We start from the raw sequence: 19,093 nt of genomic DNA on the forward strand, positions 1-19,093 counted from the left end.
TCCACCCACCCCACTGTCTGAGAACCACAGGAGGCAGCCAAAGAAAACTTCTGTTTATTGAACTATAGGATGGCCTCACATTACTCCCTCTTCCCCCTGCTCCAGCTCATGATTAGTGGCAAGGTTAGCGATTAGAGCTGTATAAAGTTATACTTCAGGCAAGAATTCTCAGCCTGTGCTTTCCAGGGATCCTATAATCTATTGTCCATCTGACACAACTCTATAGAATTCTACATAGTTCAAGTCCTGGCCCTTTCACTGTCCATCTTCCTGCTCTCCTTCCTGGTTGGGTGATGTTGAGTTTGCACTTGGACTCTCCCTTCTGTTTTCACTCATGATTGGGCAGCTTGGGTCCCTGTTACAATACTAAATTTGTGGCTTATGATTGGAGGGCCAGCTTGAATCCCTACCACTGTCAATCCACCTGTCCCTTACCTCCTGGTTCATGGTTGGGGGGCATTTCAAATCCCTCCCACCCTCTCCTCTTGGCTCATGATTGGTGGGGCCAGCTTGTATCCATCCCAGTGATATTTTGCCATCTTTAGGAGCAAACTAGTTCATCCCCGCAAGAGACCAAATGCTTGTGTCATCAGCCTCTTATTTAGTAAATGGAAGTAGATTTCCAAACACTACTGGTTTCAGCAAAAGGGAATGGTGAGGTGTGCAGGGACTCTTGAGGCTGCAAAACTTCCTCCCTTAAGTGGGCCACTCCTAATGCACAGGATTGGTAGCTTGAGCTCTTTGGGGGAAAGGTGCGAAGCAAATAAATGGGGTTCTTGCAGTAATCCTGCCTAGAAAACTGGAGAACTGCAGAACAAAACAGACATGCTAAGGACTGGACTGCACATTTGCAGTCGGGAATGCCTATTTGTTAGTTACTATATTATGTCATCTTCCATTTGTAACCCTCCTACATTTTCTATCATTTTTCTATCCTTTTATTACTAGAAAGAATAGATAAGGATGAGGAGTAGAGTTGCTGCACTAGGAATGGGAATTGTACAGCCTCTTGTAGAGAAACTAAGAAAAAAAGTCCCTTCTTTTCTCTTCATAGCCAGCTCCCTCTGCGTAAGATCTCTCTCTCTTTTTGTCTCTGAGAAATCATGCAGGATATTTAAAAGGTTTAGCAGTTATATTATTTTCTGGACAATGCCATGTTATCCAGGATTATTAAAAGGCTTGCACAGAGTGGTGTTTTTCCTGTGCCCAAATATAACTTTACTTGCTATACTAGTAAATCCAGTACACAATAGAAAACAAAGCAAAGTTGCGGTAATTGTTTTAATGAAGTTTACATCCAGAACATTCTGTACAGAAATTTATATGAACAGATTCAAAGCTGTAGCATGTATCAGAAGATAATGAAAGTATCTCTTTGATAGCGCTATATAAGTGCTTTTGCCAAGTTAGGAACAAAGAAGGGAAAGACAGCTGGTAACTCTATAACAATACATTAAATCAAATTGTATAAATAGTATCAGTCAATACTTTGTGTTCCACAGAGCTACTTAAAAATTCAAATTAGGAAAAAGTACTTTTTTTCCTTAAATAGATTCAAATTACGCTTATTTAAGTCTAGCATGAAGGTTTCCTCTTCTCAATTAAACAGATTCAACATTAAAAATTAGTGAATTGCTGTCAAAATCATTTGTTCATACAAACAGAAAGAAATTTTTTTTTAATGCAAGCTTCAGTTACAAAATGTTTTGTAATGAAGTTAGCCTTTGATGTTGTCAAGTCCCGACTCCAGAAATGACATTATGAATTCTTCTGTGGAATTTTGATTGTGACTGTCTTGACTTCTGTATACTCATGAAGGCCATATTCTCCCCTTAAAAGAGAATGAGGAAAGGAGGGAGGGAGAGAGGTGAGCCAGAATGTTCATGGTTTTATGACATGGACTCATCTGACAGTATATTTTCATATCTTCAGATGTCACAGAGAGGCTGAAAGCCAGAGATATTGTAGCCTGTATGGCTGCCGCTCATTTAGCTATCACAACAATGTACAGGCTGGCCAGCTTTGGTGTGGGAAGTAAGTGCCAAAGAGGACTGGATAGCCCTTCAAATGTGAATGTTAAGGTCAGTGGGCTACTTTTGAAAATTAAACCATGAAACTGCTGCTTACATGTGAGGGATTTCTGGTGAGAACTTGGTAGAATGATAGGTTGAACAAAGCTAGGATGGTTAATGAATGTAAATAAATGATGCTTCTTGCTTCCAGGGAGATAGGAGTTCAAATCTCTGTTCAGCCCTAACACTCACTGGTAACCTGGGGCCTGCTATTATTCCTGGGGTGTGTGGAGAACCATGCACACTGCCTTCAACTCCTTGGAGATCAAATGTAGAAAAGCAAACTACTGTAATAGCATAATTCCTAATCTAGTCCATAGGGCTTTTAATGTCACATGTCTCTACTGGCCAGCCATGTTATCTCCGCCTAGAGTGGTCATTTTGAACAGATAGGCGGGGTATATATAAAATAAAATAAATAAATAAATAAATATCTCAGTCACCTCTAGCCACATGCATTAACAGCTGTTTTCGTCCTCCCTTCCAGGTGGACCATATAGCTTGTATTAGGTGCTATTTCATTTATAAACCAATTTATTCTCTCAGAAAGATTCTTCAGCCACCGAGAAGACACAGAAACTTCAGTTCTGTCTGGATCCATGTTATCAAAAAGGAGTTATTGATATCCATAAATGGGAATTCTTGATTGGTTCAGGAAATCACCACAATTTATATTTCTATATTTCCTTTTCATTTGGATTCAGTAAGACAGTCCCTCTAACAAAATAAACTAAATCTTGCTATCACTTTAGTTAATTTTATACCCACTTGTAATGAAAAACAACAGCACACATTTGAAAGGCCGTATAATCAATAGTGTTGTGACTACAATTGATCATGTTCTGAATTACTTAGATTGCACTTGAGGTGTTTTGTGCCATGTGGATACAAGACCTTCCTTGTAACGTTTTAGTGATTCAATAAAAGTATTACCTAACCCAGAACTTTAAATTACTCTGCATGTCCCTACAACTAATCACACTGTGCCATGCAACTATTATGGCTGCAGAATACCTCTGGAAAAGATGATATTCAGATTTCTATTACACAGAGATACAAACAATTCCTACAGGACAATTGTTGTGATCCAGGATCTAAAGAATTGATATAAACATCCTCAGTGGGGTTCCTTATTTCTTTCCTGTGGGCCAGTGGACCACTATCCCACACTGTAAACTACTTAGAAAAGTTACCTTAGTCTTAGATTTTATATGTACTACTGGGAGCAAGGACTGCTTTTTGAGGAACATGTCACCAGATTACTCACTTCCTATACTAGGCATGTGAAATTAGTTCTTTGGTTCTTTGGAAGGTAGCTATAGTGCCAGAGAACTGTATTTGCCACATCTGGAGTACACATTTGATATCATTTCGCTTGTCATGGTGCCCTCCTATGGAATCCTAGATTACTAATTCAGTGGGGTACTTAGTGTTGCAGTGGTTCCAAAACCTTAGTTAACCCAGGTGTTCTTGGACTGAAACTCCCAGAAGCCTTTGCTGCTAGTTTTGCTGGCTGGGGTTTCTATGAATTGCAGACCAAGAACACCTGGGTTATGCATGGCAAGGAACCACTGTAATACTGTCTTCTAAACTGCTGTAGACTAGAGTACCCCTCTGAATTACAGCATGATTCTAAGAAGCTCACTAACTACCAGTCCCAGGATTTTGTAGGATGGAGCCATGGGAATTAAAGTGGCACAAGACTGATATAACTGTGTAGGGCAGCAGTCCCCACCTTTTTAACCCCATGGACCAGTTGGGGAAGGCGGGCACCCCCATGTGCGTGCATATGTGCGAAGGAGCGGGTGCTCTCTCTAGCAGGGTGGACGCACACTCGTGCCCATGCTTGAAGGGTGGTGCAGTGCTCGGGGGCACTTGTGCGTATGTATGAAGGGGTGGGGGAGCACACACACGTGCGCATGCGCAAAGGGGCTTGGCGGGGAAATGCGTCCAGGGGTGGGGGCAGGTCTGTCTCTACAGCCTGGTTCGGCTAAGGCCACAGACCGACACTGGGCCACGGACTGGGGTTTGGGGACCTCTGGTGTAGAGCACCCACACTTTACCTGTTTTCCAAGAAATGCCTCTGCATCATATTCTTTCTAATTTTTAAATTTTTGCTGTTTTACCTCAAAAGATGAAAAAAAATGACATTGGAGTATCTGCAACAGTGCCAAAGTGTGGGTAGAGAGAAGTGTAATTAATTCTGCTGATAATAGTCATATCAAAGCCCTAGGTTTTTATGATCAATTTGTACATAAAGCAACATTTCCTTGTATTTCTTCCATATGCTTACTCTTTTATCTTATACGCCATGTCAGACAACTGAAATTCAGAGAGCATGAAGACAAAACATTCTGGAACTAAGGATCTGTAGTGACATTTTCCTGCTAAAATTCATCATGTAAGATGATTGATATTAATTTTTTTGTGGGTTTCACACAGACAAAATGCAACATCAATATCTGAATACATTCCTGTTGGCTTTACTTACAGTTCGCGGCCATTTCCTGACATTTTGAACCCTCCAAAAGGACACTGAGCAGACACTGCACTAAAGCAGTTAACCCTGAAGAGAAAAGAGGGGGAGAGAGATGAAGATACTTATTCATATAAAGGATTTCTACGTAAGCAACAGTCAGATGAGAGTAGAGTATTTAGGATGGGTTTCCACATTTGAGAAGAAACTATCTCTTTTACTCTTATATTTATAACTTAAGAACTCTTAAATCATTTAAAAATAGGCTCTACTATCCTAAGATGTGCTACACTGGCTACAGGGGATTAGCATTAAACATAAGACTCTTCTGCCAGAAGAATCTTTACTGGGTGATCTCTGAGATCTGACCACAGAGCCACTTGCTTGTTAAGACCTGCTGACAGAACAATCAACTGTATCACAGCTGTGGAATTTCCTCCCTGGATAAACTTGTCTTCCCTTTTCCAGCAAGGTCAGTTTTCTGAGCAAAATTCTGCTCAGGCAATTGCTGATAGATCCTAGATCCAATACTCTCTTTCCTAGATCGCAGACTGCAAGACTTTGCCTTTGAACTTAGTGATCTGCAGGCACACAGATGATCTCTAACCCAATACATAGTAAGAGTATTATAAGAGATATTACAATATAAAAGGAATACCAGCAACACAGTTTACTCTATGGCTGAAATCCTGTTGTTTAGCATAGTATGTTGCATTAAAGCATGTCCATCAAATATGTGGGGATTTGGTGAGTCAACTCCTTTTTAAGTACAGTGGTGCCTCGCTTAACGAGCACACCATAGAACGACGAATCCGCATAGTGAGGAGGTTTCAGCGATCGCAAATGCGATTGCATACCGATGGCCCCTATGGCCGAAAATCGCTTTGCGATGATCGGTAAGCGTTTCGCTTACCGATCTTCGCAAAGCGATGCCGCGGATCAGCTGTTCGGCAGCTCCAAAATGGCTTCTGGAAGCCCTGAAATGGCCGCGCACAGCATTTTCGCGCCCTCCCCTCGCTTACTGAGGGCGCGAAAATGGCTGCCGGCTATGGACAAACTTCGCTGAACGGTGAGTTTTGGAGCCTATTGGAACGCAATGGCTTTCCCCGTTTCGTACAGCGATGTTTTCACATAGTGAGGGTTAATCCGGAACGGATTAACCTCGCTATGCGAGGCACCACTGTACAATTCATTTAGATTTATGCTAAAGTTGAAAGTAGAGTAGGCCCATTTGAATCAATGGAAAATATGGAGGAACTGACTCACCAGTCTTAACTGATTCAGTGTGTCTACTTTAGTGCACCTTACTGTGCCAAGCATTTCAGCCTGTGTAACTACAGATCTCCAAGACAAAAAATATATAGTAGGAATTCTTCCAAGTAAGGTTGGCCAACCTTTAAAGAGCAGCATCAAGGATACATACCACACAGTTCCAGCCTGAAGTGCAGATGCAAATATTAGAGCTTTATCTATGTCTTTGGTAAACACTGCAGCTGCTAAACCATAGTGAGTATCATTTGCTCTCTTGATAACTTCATCTATTGTCTTGAATTTCATGAGCTGTTGGACTGGCCCAAATATCTGTTCCAGACAAAAACAGACAATACTTTGTGAGGCAAAAATGTAGGGAAAAACAACAGCATAGAAACTTGTTTACAACACTGGTTTTCCCTAAATTAAGGAAAGGCATTGCTGTAACTCACCTAGAGCAGGGGTGGGAATAATGTCCATTCCCACCAGCTCTGACCAGCAGAGCCAGAAAAGCAGAAGCGTGCAGATGAGCGAGTCCTGAGAGAGGTCACCCACAATTACAAATCTGCACACCTCGAGCTAATAATGAAGGGTGAAGGGAGCTGCAATCCAACAACATCTGGAGGACTCCCATTCCCTAGTCTTCCTCCCAGATTATACTTTAACTTGTCACAGTGAAATAATAGTGTTAGCATGGCAATTTCCATCAATGGCTAGAATGAATACAAGTAAGATTTTTTTTAAAAAGCCAGTAGTCCAAGTCGAAATATTTCTTCTCCAGAAATGTGGAGTGAGCACCAAAACAGGGAGGACTGTCTTTATAACTGCCGGTTTTGTGATAGTTCTTTTTCCTGCGGCTTCTAGTCTTGATTGAAATGCAGCCATAACCTGGACAGGAATACTGATACAGTACTTCTTTGCATCCCTTCAGTGGTCTCAGTAGGGCTCCAATGAACAGCCTTTGGAGAAGTTAATGTTTTGGAGTAACTACTCCCAGAATAACTAGCCAGTCTGGCTAGAGGCAATTCCAGGAGTTGTAGCCCCAAAAAAGTTCTTGCAATGAAAAGTCATGTGCAGAAGTGCATTATCCATGTATGCTGCAGCAGACTTACATATAAATACATACAAATCTCTTTTATTGGGCTGTGGTGATTGCCTCTATCAAAGCTATCTAGGGGGCTGTAAACATATCAAAGAATGCAAATCAGCCCAACCCAAGACATATTACTGCTTGAGGAAGAGTTTCAAGTGGCCTCCCTTGTCCACCCAAGTAAAAGGACCTGACATTGCTGGCTTTGCTTAGTATTTTTATTGTATTTTAACTGTTGTAAGCCACCCAGAGACCTTTGGGTAGAGTGGGCGGCATATAAGTTTAAATAAATAAATAAATAAATAAATAAATAAATAAATAAATAAATAAATAAATAAATAAATAAATAAATAAATAAATAAATAAATAAATAAATAAATAAATAAATAAATAAATAAATAAATAAAAATTTGGCAGGTGAAGCAGAAAATCCCAGGAGTGCTTCTGCCCTTCCGTCAAGACACTGTGGAGATACTAACAGTAAAAACTTATGACATAAATGAATAATAACTTGCCACCCTTTCATGATTATCTATCTATCTATCTATCTATCTATCTATCTATCTATCTATCTATCTATCTATCTATCTATCTATCTATCTATCTATCTATCTATCTATCTATCTATCTATCTATCTATCTATCTATCTATCTATCCTGTCTGTCTGTCTGTCTGTCTGTCTGTCTGTCTGTCTAAAGAGGCATCTTACATCATTAAAAGAGAATATTAAAGAGAAGAACAATAAGTATACAATTAAAAAAACACCATTGCCACTCTAAGAAATGGAAAATACAGAAATGGAAAGCATAGTACAGTACTAAAAATCCAGTCAAAGCACTAATGCACAACAATCTATCTAAAAAAATCACACACAAGTAGCTAGTTACTGAGGGAAGGCTTGCCTGAAGAGAAAGGCCTTTGCCTGCTTGCAGAAGGATAACAATGATGGGGCTAGTCTGGCTTCTTGTGGGAGGGAGTTCCAAAGTCTGGGAACAGCAATAGAGAAGGCTTGCTCCTGTGTCCCCATCAGATGCAACTGTGAAGGTGGTGGAACCAAGAAAAGGCCTCTCCTGATTATCTTAACACCCGAGCCAGCTCAGAATGGGAGCCAGGCCATTTAGGCTCTTTTATTGGTTAAAATCAGCACTTTGAATTGTGCCTGGAAACTAATAGGAGTCAGAGGAGTTCATGTAATGGGGGTTATGTCATGCCTATAACCAGCCCCAGTCAGCAATCTGATTGCTGCATTTTGAACCTGTTGAAGTTTCCTGACACTTTCCATCGGGATCCCCACATAGAATGTGTTCAATAATCCAGTTGGGAAGTATGTCAAGGAAAATAGAAGGCCTGAGCAGAAGTAGAATGGTTTAATGATCATCCATGTCTATCAGGTGTGCTATAATGACTCAGCAAGGATGATGCAACCAGAGTGATGTAACCTAAATGAGGTAATGCTATGATGTAATCTAAACTGTGATTGGTTATGGAAATGTATATATGTAAAGCTGTATAGTTAGTATCATCTTCCTGCTTGAAGATCACTGCTACCCGTCATGTTGCCAGTTTGCTGTAAATACACTCTGCTGAAAAATGCTGCCGGACTCTGTGTGAGTTATTTTTGGACTGCCTGAACTTCAATTTACTCTGAAAAACCATCATTTCCGCCACATACGCGGACAAAGTAATTAGGGCATGTATGACACTAGGCAAATCAGATCTCTCAATAAATAGAGGACGTAGCAGGCATACTAGTTTTAATCGTGCAAATGAACTTGCTACCACTGAGACCTGGGCATCCAGGCTCAGAGATGAATCCAGGAGCACCCCAAACTGCGCACCTGTTTTTTCAATGGGAATGTAATCCTTTCCAGTACAAGCTGAATCCCTATTTCTTGATCTGCCTTTCGACTGACCAGGAGGCACCTCTGTCTTGTCTGGATTAGGTTTCAATGTATTCAACCTCAACCAATCCATTACTGATGCCAAACACTGATCTAGAGCCAAAACAGGTTCCTTGGATTTAGGTGGTAAGGAGAAGTAGAGTTGGGTGTCATCTGCATACTGATGACACTGAACTCCCAAACTCCTAGTGGTTTCATGTAGATATTAAATAATATAGGAGGCAAAAAAGAATCCTGGGGGACACCACAGGTCAGTGGCCAGGATCTTGAACATGACTCCCCCAGCACCACCTTCTGAGTTCTCTGCTCCAGGAAGGTCTGGAGCCACCGTAAAACAGTGCCTCCAAGTCCCATTCCAGAGAGACGGGTCAGGAGGATACTGTGGTCAATAATATCAGATGTTGCTGAGAGGTCCAGCAAAAACAACAGGGACACAGATCCCTCATTCAGTTCTCAGTGTAGGTTATCTACCAATGCTGAAAGGCGAACAATATCCTGTCATTAGAAAAAGAAATCTTTAAGGGCTGAATTGTGAGTGGTTTTCACAGCAGGATCTTTTCACACCTTCTACAGTTTGCAGATTAGCTTCCTCTGGTGTGTGATTGGTCTTGGAAACTCTTGATTTCTCAGACATAAAACACAAGCTTGGGTTGCAACTGTACAACAGGAGTCACATCTCTTTAACACCAGCATTATTTCACTACTCCTGAGGTGCCTGGCTCACTCTGCCTGGTGGTCCGGTTGGCTCTATATACAGGACGGATGACTTTATATATTTCCCTTTGAAAGCATAGTTTTAGGAAGACATTTTATGATTTCAGAAGACCTTTGAAACTGCACAGTACTGGCAACATATTAGCTAAGCTAATCTAACACATGTATCTTAAAAATACAATGAGAGTTAAGGGAAAGCCATATGAAATAAAATTCATACGTTCTAATTTTTTTAAAGAATGCACATCTTGGGGAACGATGGAAACATAACAAAAAGGCAGAATGTTCTCCTCTTGCTCACCTCCTCTTTGGCAATGCGCATCTCGTCTCTCACGTCAGAGAAAACCGTGGGCTGGATGAAGAAGCCTTTGTCTCCCCAAGGGCCTCCTCCGCATTCCAGTTTGGCACCTTCTTTTTTCCCACTCTCAATTAGGCCCAGTATTTTATCGTATTGCTCCTTATCAATCTGAAAAGAAAAACAAATATATTGCATGTGTAACTCATTCCCTCAAAGACACTTTTTTGGCTTTAAGATTAACAAAGCAGAAACAAACTCATTACCAGTGAGAGACGAATTAACAATGTGCCTTTGAGATGCTGGATCTTTTCCAGCATTTCCTATGAAATTCAGTAATTATTATTTTCAGCACAGAAGAATTTAGAAAGAGAAAAGGCAAGCACTGCCTTGCAAAGTTGTCTGTGCTATTGTGGGCCAAGAACTTTAATGCCCTTCACTCAGAATTATATTCATTCTCCTGAAAGTGTTTTAACTTGGTAGGTTATGCTTTGAAGCACAACTTCTCCATTTGCATGGATGCCACTCTCAAACCAATTAATCAGGAGAAGTCATACTGTTCAGAACTTCAGGAGTAATAAAACACATTTAAGAAGAGCCAAACAGTGAAACATTTTACTAAGTTGTCTAGAGAGCAAAAGTTATGTTTAATTTGTGCCTTAACCCTCACTTTGGGCATTTTCTGCACCTAATTCTGTACTGGAAAAGGCAGGCTCCTTAATTGCTCTACTTTAACTTAATTGCAGAATACATGGCTTTTAACTGCAGAATTCTGAACCAGCGGTTGTTGATCCTGAGATTCTCAATGCATAGTCTTACATCTTCAAAAATGTCAGAGAATGCATAAAGGTTTCTTGTAGATGAGTTGGTTTGGGCTGCTCTCATAGTATTGTTTAAGAGCAGCTTTCCAGTACTCGTATTGATTCAGATTGTGTCTGTCAGATAGAGGAGGCTGGAAAAAAACATGGAACTGGTTCCACAAAGCTAGTGCATAATGTTTCATACCACAAGGATAACCAAGATAATAGAAGAGGTCTTTAAGGCAACAGCACACATCCTTGCAGCCTGGTATTGTGAAGACTCTTCTCTTGATTAGGGCTATTCAGCCACCTAGTGAGCTATGCGCAAATGGCTGTCTGTCAGTGGTTGCTCAACTATTCAAGCAAAAGGGGTGCTGTCCTACCTCAAGTTCAGGCTATTGCAAGTCACCCCATGCCTGCCTCTTTCTACATTAGAGGCAGAAGGTCACTCTATGTACTCTTATGTATGTATGAGTACTTACCTGTCTATATTTTGGAGTGGACAATGCATATAAGTATGGATCAATGAGGAGTCTGTAGTTATTAATTTTATTATAGATGAGTGGAGAACAGCGTTTATTAGCTGCAGTTCTTAAGTGCTGTAGGTCCAAGTCTATTAATCTCTAAACAACAAGGGATTTAACCTTCTGATAATCACAGCTACCCACATCTTCTACTCAAAGACCTAACTTAAGTACAGTGGTGCCTCGCTTAACAAGCGCTCTGTTTAGCGATGAAATTGCTTAGTGATGACTTTTTCAGAGCGTTTTGTGCTTCGTTTAGCGATGGTCCCTATGGGTGATTTTTGCTTAGCGATGGTTGGGACCATGCTTCGCATAGCGATTAAATTTTGGGTCCCCTGTTTCGCTTAACGATGGTTTAAACAGCCTCATGTTTGCTGTTTTTTAAATGTTTTTCTGTTATTTATAAAGTTAAAGTTTACTGTTTAAAATGTTTGAAATCATAAAGTGCACTTAATAAACCCTTTGTTAACCAAATTTGACTTTGTTCTGACTCTTTTTAAATTTGTTGTTGTATTTTCCCCCCATTGAGATGCATTGAATAGGTTTCAATGCATTTCAATTGGGGAACCGCGTTTTGCTTAGTGATGTTTCCTATGGCAATTTTCGCTTAAGGACAGCAATTCCTTCCTATTGGAATGGATTATCCGGTTTTCCATGCATTTCAATGGGAAACCGCGTTTTGCTTAGCGATGAAATCGCTTAGCAGCGATTTTTTCGGAACAAATTAACATCGCTAAGGGAGGCACCACTGTAGCTTTTTCTCCACCTCTCTCAACCATTGGGTAATATAGGTATCCTTAAGTAGTAGAGAGAGATAACTACCAGGGACTGCTAGAAAGTGTAGATGTAGCCATCATTTAAAGGTCGCGACTCATGCCTTCCATTCTAGTGATCGAATGCCCAGTTCCAGATAGATAGCAGCAAAACCCACACAAGATGGAAGGCCCAAGAGTTTCCTTAATAAGGCAGATTGAAGTTTTTTGACTTGGGCATTGAATCCCAGTATCCAAACAGGGATGCCATAAATAAGTTGGGCCAGACTCTTGGCCTTATAAATTTGAATAGCAGAAGGGATATACTGACCCCCTTGCATGTAGAAAAACCTTAGGATCTGCTGCTGACTACTGTATTTACAATAGTTTTGTATGTTAGAGACTCAGAATGTGTGGCCTTCCACATGGTGTTAGGCTGAAACTTGCAAGACATCTTGGCACTAGCTAGGGTACCCTTGACTGGCACGAGCTGCAGTCCAACAACATCTGGAGGAGCCACATTCTCCACTTCTTATACTGCAGTGGTTCTCAACCTTGGGTTTCCAAATGTTCTTGGACTACAACTCCCAGAAATCCTGGCCAGCACAGCTAGTGGTAAAAGCTTCTGGGAGTTTTAATTCACCAACAGCTGAGGACTCAATCTTAAACTACAAGAGTGTTTGAAGCTCATGGTGTCATCTTATAGTCCAGTGCAGGCATACTGCTAAAATGTTGATTTAATATGATATGGAGGTTTTTCCATCAATGAGCAAAAAGTGAGTGAGTAAAACTTGTCATGTTATAATCCAGACACCTAAAAATGAGGCAAGCCTGATTCTCTTCAAAATATTTGTGCCTGTTTGTCAAAGTGTCACATGTTAGGGTGGGGTTCAGAATTAGGGTTCGGCTGAGGGTCAAACTGATAGATGTGACAGAATCATTGGGTAGAAAAGCAGACTGAGGGCAGCTCCCTCAAAGTAACCTAGGCAGATGCAGCAATCTGGGAAATAAAACAGACAGGAGAGGTCAGCAGAAGCAGGAAATCAGGAGAGGTCTAAAGACACCAGGAAGTGCTATGCAAGAGCAGAATGGGAATGTTATTTACATGCAGCAGTGCTGTGGCCCTGAGCACAAAGTCAGTTGACAGGAAGGATAAAATACGTAGGGTGAAGAAAGTGTGAGGGGCAGTCTCACTGAAGAGAGAACAAACCACCTATAAGGTTGCTTTCCAAACATCTGTAGTGGCTGAAGGGGTGATACTTCAACCTAATTCATGGAAGTCTATGTCTTGAGTCCTCCTATGTCTGTCAAAACCCTGACACAAAATATTACTGTTGAAGCTTACCTGAGGACCTTGATTTACTCCAGGAGTGAGGGGATTTCCAAGGACATTTTTCTTGGCTCTTTCTACACTCCTCTGTACAAATTCATCATATATTGGCTCTTCCACAAAAATCCTAGATCCAGCCACACAGCATTGCCCTTGATGGTAGAACAAACCAGAGTGTGCATATTCCACAGCAGTGTCCACTGCAAAAGAATATGCCCGTAGTTAGGCAAACACGTTGCCTCTTTCTCCATATTTACTGTCATAGCATTCTTTTCTAAACAATAATTGAGGTTGTACTCCAGTCACACTGTTCTATTGATTCACTTGTTTAATCACCAGTGTTTGGAAAAAAATTAAATAGTTTTTAACTGTAAACAGTTAAATTGCTTTTTCAGTTGCCAGCTACAGCTATAGCTCCAAGGCTCCGATTACCTCCAAGTAATTAGCAGATCTTAGGAAGGTTGCTTTTTAAAACTACAACTCCCACAATTCCCCAGCCAATACAACCACCTATGAATTCAGTTCTGTAAAAGTAACTTTTTCAAGGAGTGGTATGTTGTTGCTGTTATAGTCAAAGTTCTTCTGCTAACTCTTCTGTTTCCTAAAAATACGTAGAATCGTCACTTTAAATCTGAATTTCTCATATTACTGGCTTATGGTACAAAACACCTTCTCCTTCCAATCTAATTTGCTGTTTCCTCAAAACGCACAGTTAAAGTACAAAAGGAGTGAACTCTTTTTAATTTACTATTGAAATACAATAGTTATGAAATAATACAATAGTTATAAAAATGAATTACAAGTAACTAGTTATTTGCAAGCTGTTACTCCCAAGCTTTACATGAAAGGATATCTAAGAGAAATACACAACTCACGATCAGCATCTGCAAAGATGATATTGGGGCTTTTCCCTCCAAGTTCCAGAGTAACTCGCTTTAGATTAGTTTTTCCAGCAGCTTCTGTGATTAATTTGCCAACCTAAGAAAAAACACAAAGGAAACGTTTGCATATGAAACAAAACAAAATTTAATTGACTATATTAGTACTAAGAAAGTTCATTAGGGCAACAACATGCACAGATTTTTCCAAAGGTAAAATACTTTGGGTGACATTGCATGGGTGAGTGTTTGTACATGCATGAGACAGAGACAGAGTAGTATATACACAAAACTTTTAAAGTCCCTTTAAAATTATAGCATCCAGAACCTTCTAGGGTTCTGGGAGTAATAGTTCAAAATATTAACTTTTTAAAGGTATGGTCTGACATGGAATAAGACAGCTTTGAATGAATAACAACTGTTTAATGGGTGTCCCACCCCCACCCCCCAATATAGGTAATTAGAAAGTAGGCATCCCTCTCCCAGTATTTCAAGGATTTTTCACAAAACATCATAATATAAATGCTGCCAAAATTAAAAGGGGAACAGGTGGAGGATGGGCAACTCTGAAGACTAAAAAAAACTGTTTTAATGAGAGTTTTCATGGATCAAAATGTCTCTGTCAGGCATTTCTCCCAGGATGATGTAGAAGAACCACTGCAAATTTTGCATTTTTTTTCTTGTCCCTCTCCTTTCCACCCCTGCCTTTATGTCCATCTTGTGAACTTCAGGGACAACACTAGGAGATTTTCTTTTGAGAACACTTTCCTGTATTTTTCAATGGTGCGGAGATAATGATAATTGTAATATGTTCATAATGACCAATGTAACAATTTACTTTTCTTTGGTCTAGTGTGAAAAAACAATAATGATGTCATATCCAAGCCAAATAATGAGTAATGCAACAAGTTGTTTCTTAAAAGTAACATTCCAAGGTCTGCTCAAGCCTTTTTCACTCATGAAGGAACAGAGACCAAGTATTTGTGTCAAGTATCCCTCACAATGAGTAGAGATGGAAAATGATTTCTGTGAACTGGAGATTCTTGATGGACATGTCCATTCTGTGGCTTCTGAGATGCTGTCAGAGATAAAAGGCACTTTGCAACTTCACATATCAGCAGAGCTTATGGTACATTTCAGAAAAATAAAATATGCACAAAAGCATATATACCTTCTTAAAATGGAGACAGCTAAACACACAAAATAGTTTTACCTTCCAAAATTATTTTGTTTGAAGAGATATTCAAACACCGTACAAGTTATCTGAGGTGCGAACAACAACCAGCAAATCATTAAAGTGAGATTATTTAAGAAGAACACACTCTCAAAAACTTAACATAGCGTGTGATCAGATGGCTGGAAAGGCATGTGTCTGATCACACTAGAAAGGGTCACTTTAACAGGAATAATCTCCCTTAAAGTGACCCTTCCATCCATCCAGGTCCCAAGAGGTAGTAGCCTTATAGCAAGTCCAAAGACGAGAAAAGTGTGAATCAGGGTTGGGCTAGAGTACATTTTCCCATGCACTGTGTGATCGCTGAAAAATAGATCTTCCTGTACAAGCACTCATAGTTACGTTAAGAAAGTTAGGTGCTCAATCATTTTCAAAATCAGGGTTTTGGAATTTTCTGCCCACAATTACTGACAGTGTTACCAAAATACCTCAGTAGAGCCTGTGAACGCCACTTTATCAACATCCATGTGACTGGAAATGGCTGCGCCAGCAGTAGGTCCATACCCAGGTACGATATTCACAACTCCAGGTGGAAATCCTGCCTACATGATTCGGAGGAAAAGGAGACGATTTTATCTTTCATCCCTCCAGTGACATCCATTTTATTTCTTATATTTTTATGCCATTGTACAACGACAGAACCTGGTGGCTGATCCTTCCACTCTAGAAGCACTACTGGGTTCCTTCTGACATGAAGGAAGAAGGAGGAGAAGCCATCACATGTCAGGGTTCCCAATGGTTCCCCCGCCCCACTTCATCTTCCCAACCACTCTGTTAAACAGATTAGGCTAGGAGCAAGTTCTATGCTAGTTGAGCGGGTAAGGCTACTTATCCAGGACTGACTTTACACCACAACGTAGAACAGGTTATCTTTCTAACTTGACAGTCTGGTAAGAACACAGGAGGGGGGAGAAGAGGTGAGGGTTAGACATTCACACTTTCTGGCCCTGCTGCCCCCCACCCCACCCCACTGCAACCACCCATTTTCCAGCCTTAATTGTTGGCCTAGGCATTCTGTGGGCAGCCAAACTAACTTCTGCTGCCTGACAGGAAAGTTCTCTGTCTCCTCTCGCCTTTCCATCCTATCTTGCCTGTCAGCCGGGTGGGCCTGCCCTCAGCAGGAGAATCCCAGGAATCCTGTGTTCTTTATGTCCATGTTTTATGCCTTGTTTATCTGAAGACTGAAGCTGTCAAAAACAGACTCGGATCCCTAAGATTCCCACCCTCTGCTTATGAGAATGTTGGACTTACTTACAGACAAAACTGACATTTAAACAGATCATCTTCGCTTTACTATAAATGGTGAAAGAATATACTAGCTGACAGCATAGCCGACAGCAAAAATAAAGTTTTATGAAAGGAATGCGAGATTCCAGTAATGATTTTATGACTGAGTCCCTGATAGCCTTCTTACATTTTGACCCTTAACTGTTTAGTTGCAGAATCCTATTTCACTTTTGCTGAGTCATGTCACGTTACGGCCAGAGCAGTTATGCTGGAGTTTGTTAGTACTTTTCTCTGGTTAATGATGAACATACTTTTCTTGAGCTACTGTACTTTTCTGTTTCCCTTCCTTTTAGTTACTAGAGAGCACGGCCCCAATTCAATTTTCCACTGTTCTCCTACATAGAGTTTAGAAGTGACATAGTAAAAGCAATAGAATTGATTGCAAAATATCACTTTTGAAGGAGATAATAAGAACGTAGGATATCCAGTGTGGTGCAATGGATAGAGTGATGGACTAGGACTTAGGAGTTCTGAGTTCATATCCCTGGTCAGCCATGGAAACTCAATAGGAGTGTGGAACTGATAAAACCAAGTCTTAAATATTTCAGCCCTACTGGGGTGGCTATAAGTTGGTTCTGATCTGACAGCACATAACAATAAGAACACAACTTACCATTAGGAAATAAGATGAGATTGGTGAATGGTGTCATTATTTTGGGGTATGTAATATCTACTTGTTACTCCAAAATGCTTGGAGGACATCATTGATTGCGTGTGGATTTTTTCACCATTTGGAGCCACTCAGTTTTTTAAGGAAAAATAATTATTTCATTAAGGAGTAATGCACTAGCAATGCTTTATTGGCAAAGTAATGCATAAAGGCCAAACTCCTGTTGAGTACATTATACCTGTGTAAGGGTGATGATGTCACTGGCAGAAGAGATTGCCAGTAATTAAAAAGTTTATCCTTTGATCATGGAGCCTGTAACTTGCCCACAGTCAGTTTCACTGCGAACAAGTCAGGCATACCAAACTTGATACTTGGCAGTTTCATGCTGTTTCTTTTTGATTCATGGGGAGTGCATGTGTTTCAGTAAGAGGGTTAAATAAAAATCCCAAAGTGTATGATAGAAATTAATGACGGAGAAGCTGTGTATGCAGAACCCATCTGCTCACTCCTCCTCCGCTCCTTTATTGCCCAACACTTTGCTCTTCTGAGCTCTTATTTGCTTGTGCTTCTAGAAGGTCCTGGTGAGGTAGTAAGCACTCAGTTTACTAAGCTGCTAATGATTTGTTTTCTAAGCAATTTAGGATGGAAAGTCATGCCAGTTTCTTGCCCTTGATCTGCTGCAGTGGTTTGCATCCCAGTTCTTCAAGACAAGGCTAGACATGTTAGGATCCAGATCAACACAAGGCAAACTAGCCTGTACTGTTTATAAACACTGTTGCTCCTGTTACTGCTGCAGCGTCTTTCAGGGCAACTGCTCCCCTATTTTTTTTTAAAGGAACTTTGCTATGGCAACTCACCTCTTGAATTAAAGAGCCCATGTGAAGAGCAGTTAATGGAGTCTGCTCTGCCGGTTTGATGACCACGGTGTTTCCGCAACAAAGAGCCTGGGCAATCTTCCAAGTGAACATCAGAAGTGGGAAGTTCCACTAGAAATGAGAGTACAAGAACAGTGGTGGATCAACAAAGCTGTATGGCATATTCACACAGTATACTCATGCATCGTACTGTTCTGTGAGGTGGAATGTATGTTAAAGTATTTTAACACACATTCTGCCTTTAGATTGCTTTGTTGGCTGTAGCTCAAAAGGTTTTTTTTTTTGGGTCTCCTCCATCACTGGAGATTAGAAGGCTGTTGGTTCTGGCTCCTTCTCAGACCTCTTGGAAAGGCTGGGGTCTGCTGAGCTGCAGTCAGTGTGAAATAGCTTCAAGTCTGCAAGTGGTCTCTCTGTCACCCAAAGCAGGCAACATCAAGGATGTGAAAATGTCCAATCTGCTTATAAACGTACGAAAGCCTTAACCTCTTATACGTTTGATGTGAATTTAAGACAGAACTGTACACATAGTGGCTATTTGACCTTCAATATTTCTGTAATTACACTGAAGAAATGTCTGGACAAATTCCCAGAATGTGTTAAAGTCCGTAGAAGTTATTTTTTGGTCTACAATGTGCACAATCCCCCAGCCAGCATGGTTATGAGCTATGCTAGCTGGGGGATTCAGGAAACTATAGTCTAAAAATGTAATGACTGCAATTTCTGTTATTAGAGATTTGGGCATTAAAGTGATGTGTGCCTGTGCTTGTGCATGATGTGTGTGTGTGTACACACACACACACACACACACACACACACAGACACCCCATGCATAAGCACAGAGACACACACATAGATACAGTCATGTGAAAAAGAAAGTACACCCTCTTTGAATTCTATGGTTTTACATCTCAAGACACAATAAAATCATCTGGTTCTTAGTAAATCTGAAAATTAGGTAAATACAACCTCAGATGAACAACAACACATGGCATATTACACCGTG

At 40.5% G+C, this 19,093-nt stretch overlaps 1 protein-coding gene across 5 annotated transcripts in view; it reads right to left on the minus strand.

Moving 5' to 3' along the window:
- Positions 1 to 1,267: 1,267 nt before the first annotated feature.
- LOC110081707 (aldehyde dehydrogenase 1A1) overlaps positions 1,268 to 19,093 on the minus strand; it is a 90,440-nt gene continuing 72,614 nt past the window's right edge. For all 5 annotated transcript variants that reach the window (XM_078385081.1, XM_072992219.2, XM_020798638.3 and 2 more), the window contains 8 exons: positions 18,073 to 18,201; positions 15,747 to 15,860; positions 14,082 to 14,184; positions 13,222 to 13,406; positions 9,807 to 9,971; positions 5,972 to 6,129; positions 4,564 to 4,638; positions 1,268 to 1,831 (listed from right to left, as the gene is read on the minus strand). In XM_078385081.1, coding sequence (XP_078241207.1) covers positions 1,759 to 1,831; positions 4,564 to 4,638; positions 5,972 to 6,129; positions 9,807 to 9,971; positions 13,222 to 13,406; positions 14,082 to 14,184; positions 15,747 to 15,860; positions 18,073 to 18,201 — 1,002 coding nt within the window. In that variant the 3' untranslated portion in view covers positions 1,268 to 1,758. The remainder of the gene's footprint in view (positions 1,832 to 4,563; positions 4,639 to 5,971; positions 6,130 to 9,806; positions 9,972 to 13,221; positions 13,407 to 14,081; positions 14,185 to 15,746; positions 15,861 to 18,072; positions 18,202 to 19,093) is intronic.

The sequence above is a fragment of the Pogona vitticeps genome, chromosome 2 (assembly GCF_051106095.1).
Source record: "Pogona vitticeps strain Pit_001003342236 chromosome 2, PviZW2.1, whole genome shotgun sequence".
NCBI lineage: Eukaryota > Metazoa > Chordata > Lepidosauria > Squamata > Agamidae > Pogona > Pogona vitticeps.